The 7,436-nt window shown below is 36.8% G+C and overlaps 1 protein-coding gene across 2 annotated transcripts in view; it reads right to left on the bottom strand.

Annotated features, from left to right (window-relative positions):
* Positions 1–5,146: 5,146 nt before the first annotated feature.
* The window catches only part of cdca7a (cell division cycle associated 7a), a 9,353-nt gene continuing 7,063 nt past the window's right edge, over positions 5,147–7,436 (bottom strand). For both annotated transcript variants that reach the window (XM_048192799.1, XM_048192798.1), the window contains 4 exons: positions 7,179–7,313; positions 6,884–7,033; positions 6,621–6,757; positions 5,147–5,523 (listed from right to left, as the gene is read on the bottom strand). In XM_048192799.1, coding sequence (XP_048048756.1) covers positions 5,493–5,523; positions 6,621–6,757; positions 6,884–7,033; positions 7,179–7,313 — 453 coding nt within the window. In that variant the 3' untranslated portion in view covers positions 5,147–5,492. The remainder of the gene's footprint in view (positions 5,524–6,620; positions 6,758–6,883; positions 7,034–7,178; positions 7,314–7,436) is intronic.

Genomic DNA, 7,436 nt, shown 5'->3' with positions numbered 1-7,436 from the left:
CATCCCACAGATTTAATTGCTGGACCATACAATGATGGTAATACTGTCCATGGTACTCAGCAAAAAAAGAAGCATCCTCTCACTTCCAACTACTATTTTATTTTATTTATTTATTTTTGTCCTTCATGTCTCTCTGTAGCACTGTCTTTGGTGTCTTACATTACAGACATTGCAGTTTATTGCTCTGTTCACATCTGCAGTCCTCATGCCTCCTGCAGCAGGACTATGGCATGTTCACGCAGGTGATCAGAGAGCCTTGGCGTCTTTCTCCAGGTGTTTTTCAGAGTCAGTAGAAAGGTCTCTTAAGTTATTGGAACTGTGACCTTAATTGTCTACCATCTGTTAGTGTCTTAAAGGATTAGTCCACTTTCAAATAAAATTTTCATGATAATCGTTTCGCTAGATAAGACTCTTATTCCTCGTCTGGTATCATTTAAAGCCCTTTGAAGCTGCACTGAAACTGTCATTTTGACCTTCAACTGTCTGGAGTCCATTGAAGTCCACTATAAGGAGAATAATCCTGGAATGTTTTCATCAAAAACCTTAATTTCTTTTCGACTGACGAAAGAAAGACATGAACATCTTGGATGACATGGGGGTGAGTAAATTATCAGGAACATTTTATTTGAAAGTGGACTAATCCTTTAAGGACTGTTTCACAGGTGTATGTGCAAAATTTCTTTATGGTTCACTGAAAAAAGCACGAAAATCACTGTTCAGTAAAAAGACCTGTAAAGCTTATGTTTAAAATACAGTATCCTAAAAAAGACAAAGGCCAACAAACACAGACAATCAGGTTGGCCGTTGGATTTAGAATTTTATGAAAAACAACTGTCACGTTCACACTGCCCTAACAGACACCGACAAACTTCTAGTCAGAATGTCTTTATGTTTCATTTTTCACCTGAAAAGAGGGCATATAAAACGAAAGAGGTTGTGGGTGAAGCTGTGGTTGCTGTGACAGGAAAGACGGGGTGCATACCAAGGAACTGCAGTTGATCTGAACAAACAAATCTTTCATTAGAAAGATTAATACTCCAGCTTCGATATTTGTTCTCTGTTTGTGATAAAAATTCAGTTGCAGTGACAGCAATTTCTTAATTTATGTCAGGATTTATGATATTTTGAAACGCATTCATATTCAGTCACATCTGCTGTGGTTTATTTGTGTTCACACGGCAGCACTGTGTTAGGCAAAGTTGCTTTCAGACGCTAAATGTCGCTAGATGACGTCATACTTGTGAGTCCACAGATCTATATTAATATAAATATAGATCAGTGGGCGAGTCATGGAATTTAGATAAGGTTTGTCCAAGAAGTCGCTAGGCTTTTGAAAAAGTCTCAAAAGAGGCAGGGAAATCGCTAAATCTAGCAACAAAATCGCTAAATTGGCAGCATCACTGTTAGGGCTTCCAAAAGTCTAAAACTGCGCATACTTATGATGATATACAAAATAATGATATACTTACACAAGCTAGTTAGAATCATCATTTCTATTCATAATCAACTGATTTATGCGATCTTATAACCATTGGCGGCTTCCTGCGCTCTGTTTGTGTTTTCATTTTCCAGAGAAATGTTTCTATGCATGAAACATGAAGCTAATAAACACACACAATACGATAGTATATGATTTGTATGTGATTTTCGTGAGATTTGGGGTATTTTCATATCAATAAAGGATGTTTACATTAGAGTACGTCAGAGTTTGTTGGTGTTTGTTGGAAAATCATATCACACTGCTCAGACATTCAAAGACCCGACAAACGGCGATTGAACATGTTCAGTCGGGTGAAATCAAACTCGGACCAATGCCAATAAGCGGCGACGGGTAACATACTGATCCAACAAACTCCGACAGACGTGTTTGTTGGCGTTTGTCTGTGCAGGGTGAATTGGCCTATACTAAAGGGACGTTTAATATCAGAAATCCGCAAATCCATGGTGATCTGAAGAGGAAGGAAAAAAGGAAAGAACGATTGAGCTGAGGGTTGTGAAAGAGCTTTAACAGGGAAAAATGATTCACAGGTATAAGATTTCCCATTAGAGTCTGCTAATTATTTCCACACCATTAGTGGCAGCTCTCTAATGAGGGATACGAGCAGACTGCAGTATATCACAGCGCTTTCACTCTCCTCTGCAGGGCTCCGGTTGGGGGGTCGTGGTAATAGCCCCCCCCTTCCCCCTCCTTATGCCCTCTTAACCCACAGGGGCACAGAGGGGCAAGAGCTAAGGGCATGTTCAAATAACCGCAATATTCTTTTCTGATTGAATTTCTGCTGAAATAGATGTTGAGGCGGATTCACTGCTGTAATATGAAATGTTTGGTTGGGGCTGTTCTGTCAGATGTAAGAGGAGGTTCTCCATTAATATGGTAAATATGGGAATCACAGAATCCCGACTCTTGTTTTTGTGTCCTAATCTATAAAAAAAAAGCACCTGATATTAACCTGTATTTTTTTTTTTTTTTTATAAAATGAAATTAATATTAATATTTGGTCCCACTTTATATTAAGTGGCCTTAACTACTAAGTACTTACATCAAAAAATAAGTACAATGTACTTATTGGGTTCATATTGAATTGCAAAACACTTTTGCAGCTTTTGGGGTGGGATACGGGTAAGGTTAGGGAAAGCTTTGGTGGTATGGGTAGGTTTAAGGGTAGGGGTAAGGGTTAAGGGATGGGTCAACAGTGTAATTATAAATGTAATTACAGAAATTAATTACAGATGTAATTACATGCAGGTGTTTTTAAGATATAAGTACAATGTAAAAACACAATAAGTGCATTGTATCAAATGATTAATTTAAATGTAAGTACATAGTAGTTAAGGCCACTTAATATAAAGTGGGTCCTAATATTTTAATGCATATAAATATATTAATGTGCTATAACCCAGGTAACTTGGCATGTTTTATATATATATATGTGTGTTGGAAATGGAAATGTTGGAAACCATTTTCTCCCTGAGAAAGCCATGATCAGGGAACATTCCAGAGATGAACCCTGTAGAACTTTTTTTGACTCCAAGGACCCTCATTGTCAAAAAATAATATATGAACACCCCATGACTTTTCCAGTTGTTTGTGATATACTTTAAAGATAAGGACATTTTATTTACAAAACATATGTTAATTATAAAAATGCTCATAGAGTTTTAAGATTTTAGTAATTTACATTACTTTTCCAGGTCTAGAAATTACATAAAATAGGGCTTGATTTTGTCCATTGGGAATTGATTGGATGGTGGTGGTTTTCTATTGGTGGATCTGATGTGATTCAATTGTTTTTGTCATTTTTGGCATATTAACTACTCCTTCTAATAGGTTAGAAATATTTTTTGTCTTTTGGCCTCATTAAAATTTGCCATCCTGTTTAAATAAAATTGTCACTTTTATTACCACAGTAAAAAGTACTAGCTTAACCAATGTATGTAAAAAGTTCTCAAGATTGCAGTAGATACTTCTGTAGGCTACGTAAACATTCTAATTACAAGTGATAGGACAAATAAATACAATAGATCCAATAATATGCAAATGAAGGTTTATTAGGCTGCTGTCAGACCTAATGGACACATCCAATATATTAACAATTTTTCCCTAATTGTTTACCTAAGACATAACCAGCTGTGTTCAGGCATACACTCACCAAGATGGGCAGTTAGACATATTTGTGTGTGTATTTGACCATGTAGAAGCACAATAAGATGTGTGTGTTTTCAGACAGCGTGCAAATACAGAATTGAGTTCTCTTCTGCGTCTTATTGTGCTTTAACAAAATCGCTTGTGTTAAGTCTCGCCAGTTAACAATAATCTCCAACTTTTTGATTCAATCAGTCTTAAAAAAAAATGTCTGAAATGTGTTTTAATCTATAATTGTACCTGTATTATTTGAACTGTAAAGTGGTTTAAATCATGGGTTTTACAAACAGTTTACAAATGAATGTTTCCATATACATTGCCCTATTCTGCCTGTATGGTATTAAAGGTGCCCTAGAATCAAAAATGAATTTATCTTGGCATAGATAAATAACAAGAATTCAGTACATGGAAAATTACATACAGTGAGTCTCAAACTCCATTGTTTCCTCCTTGTGTAAATCTCATTTGTTTAAAAGACCTCCGAAGAACAGGCGAATCTCAACATAACACCGACTGTTACATAACAGTCGGGATCATTAATATGTACGCCCCCAATATTTGCATATGCCAGCTCATGTTCAAGGCATTAGACAAGGGCAGCCAGTATTAACGTCTGGATCTGTGCACAGCTGAATCATCAGACTAGGTAAGCAAGCAAGAACAATAGCGAAAAATGGCAGATGGAGCAATAATAACTGACATGATCCATGATATGATATTTTTAGTGATATTTGTGAATCGTTTTTCTAAATGTTTCGTTAACATGTTGCTAATGTACTGTTAAATGTGGTTAAAGTTACCATTGTTTCCTACTGTATTCACGGAGACAAGAGAGCCGTCGCCATTTTCATTTTTAAACACTTGCAGTCTGTATAATTCATAAACAACTTCATTCTTTATAAATCTCTCCAACAGTGTGTAATGTTAGCTTTAGCCACGGAGCACAATCAAACTCATTCAGAATCAAATGTAAACATCCAAATAAATACTATACTCACATGATCCAAAGCATGCATGCAGTATTGTTGTAAAGATCCATTTGAGGGTTATATTAGCTGTGTGAACTTTGAAAATGCACTGTATTATAGCTGAGAGCCCGGAGCACGCGCGATTTAAAGGGGCCGCAGCCTGGTATTTTGAGCTGAAACTTCAGACACATTCAGGGGACACCTTAGACTTATATTACCTCTTGTAAAAACTGGTTCTAGGGCACCTTTAATTTGTGCAGCGTTTCAGTACTTTTGAAACAGTCATCAGGGTATCTGCAGGGTTTATTTTTTATTTTTATTTTTTTTAAAAACAAACCCTGCAGATACCCTGATGACTGTTTCAAAAGTACTGCAACGCTACATGTGCACATAAATCAACTGAAGACACAGACAAATACTTGACTGCACCATTTTAACTTCAAATCTAGTTGAAAAATGGTATAAGATTTAAAAACAAAACCAACATGAATACATATTTTACTCTTGAACATTCATTGACCCATAAAGACAGAAATGAAAAAGCACAAGTTTTATTCCATTACTACAGCAGAACATTGCGCAGTCAAAACAGCGTCGGAAGAACATACCGATTAAAAAGATGGTAAAAACAAGAACAAGTATTGCAGCCAACAGTTTTCAAAGTAACCAATACAGTACAGAGATAAAACCACTCCCTTTGAAAAATTAAAAATACATTTAAAACAATGCAAATTTATTAAGATCATGTAGACTCCCAACCGTCTACTCAAAATGAACCTGCAGCAGGTTTTAAGGAAGCTTTGTGAATCACGTCAACAATTAACAAGACACTTGAGGACGATGTCAGTTCTGGTTGGACTCCACAGAACATGGAAGCCATTTTATTCACTTTCCTCCAGTTCCTTCTTTAAACTGTGAAGAGAGATTAGAGACATCGGTTACTCCTTTGTAGATTGCCCAAAAGCCACCAAGTGACTTGACAACAGATCTGTCTCAAAACTTAGCGAGAAGTCTACATACACAGAAACTATAATTCTGTATGGATATAACAGCTGTATAGATTGGCAGTCCACACGTTTGGAACAGTTACACATTTATATTATTACAGTTTATGGTGCACAAGTTTCAGCAACCAAAAAATTTTGGTTTTGGAAATCATTGACTGAAACAGTGGCATTTAATTAGCGCTTTATGATGGTGCATTTTGACCATAGTGTTTCGCAAACAACGTGGATAAGCTACAACACGTAGCACTGGGTTGACAATATTGATTTCTCATTGAACTGATCTTCATTTTGATGAACTGAGATGTTTTAGTGCAAGCTGTTTTCAGTTAATGCGACAAAACTTCAAACATTATTTGCAGCACACCTCCCATCCAATAATCACAATGAGCCTTGTGCTTTATTGCTTTTGACAGAAAAAGTCTGAGCTTTCAAATGTCAATTTTAATCTTGAAATTCAAACAAATGTGATTTTGCTGCTCTTTAATGTTGTGAAAGATCGCTGTAGTTTCAGTTAATGTGGACCATCTCTTACTCTTTACTACTAAAAAAGATACAGTACAACTTAATGTTCATAAACTCATTTGTTAGCTAGAAATAACTCCAGGGAGGAGCATTTTAATAAATATATGAAATATAATTTGTAAATGGTGCTTATTTCATTTAACGGATGCTTGAATAAATCTCATGAAAAGTTACTAAAGCCATCATTTAAATGTTTATTTCAACAACAAATTGGAGATTTTATCATTTAAGTTGATTTTTAACTTGTGCATTTTAACTTGTGCATATTTTTTTTAACTCAGTTTAAGTGTTGGCTATTTAAAACTTTATTTTTGGTTTTTTGGCTAAATGAAAAGATTCACTTTGGTTTCAGTTAAAAAAAAAAAAAAAAAAAAAAAAAAAAAATGCATCTGTTGCGGTGTTTATGTACAGTAGTGTAAACAGTAACAATCAAAAAACAAAACAATAAAATGAACAGTAATAGCTACTAAAAACCTTTACCTTTTGAGATAAGAGTGGACATTGTCATAGCCATGGTACTTGGCCAGGTACACGAGCACACCTGTAGCACAGCGCCCCTCTCTGGCACGGCAGAAACTGCAGTTACAGATGCCCCTGCATGGGGGGCAAAGCCACTCCTAGAAGAACACAACCACACCTCAGCAATATGCTCGAATCATTTAGAGAAATGCTGGTCCAATCACAACCCATATTCCAGTGCTAACGACATGAATAAAATCATCAAAACATGAATAAACACTAACCGGGTTCAGGAGGGCATCATGGACCTCTTCTCCATAGCGGTTCCTGAGACAAGGCCCGCAGAACTGTCCGCGAACACCCACGCATTCTGGGTTGCGGCAGTTGGTCTTGGTATCAGTTGTTTTTTGGCGACACTGATGGCAGGTGGAACCCTGATGGACAAAAGCACAGTCACACGGTCACGTACAGTTCTAGAACAAGTCAGACAAGCTGGGAAACAGAAGCGTGGGTAGCAAACAGAGGCCATGAACTGAAGTCATCAGAGGATCTCCAGGTTAGATTCTGAAGGAGACTCACTGTGGCACGGTTGTAAATCTTCTCTCTGACGTTGACACAGATGTTGTCCAGTTCAGCCTGAGTGATTTCCTCCACAGACCTCACGACGTGAGGAATCGTCAGAGTGCTGTTATAACTGCGCCGCCGTGGTTCTTTCTACTCAAGCACAAACACACACACAAAAGATATTCAATAGAGGCACTTAACCTAAATCCAACATGACAAGAAATGCAAGTGATTTGTCTATGGCAATAATGGCCATTTTGAGACTGCATGTAC

Source organism: Megalobrama amblycephala, linkage group LG6 (genome assembly GCF_018812025.1).
Source record: "Megalobrama amblycephala isolate DHTTF-2021 linkage group LG6, ASM1881202v1, whole genome shotgun sequence".
NCBI lineage: Eukaryota > Metazoa > Chordata > Actinopteri > Cypriniformes > Xenocyprididae > Megalobrama > Megalobrama amblycephala.
This window is presented reverse-complemented; position numbering and strand designations above follow the sequence as displayed.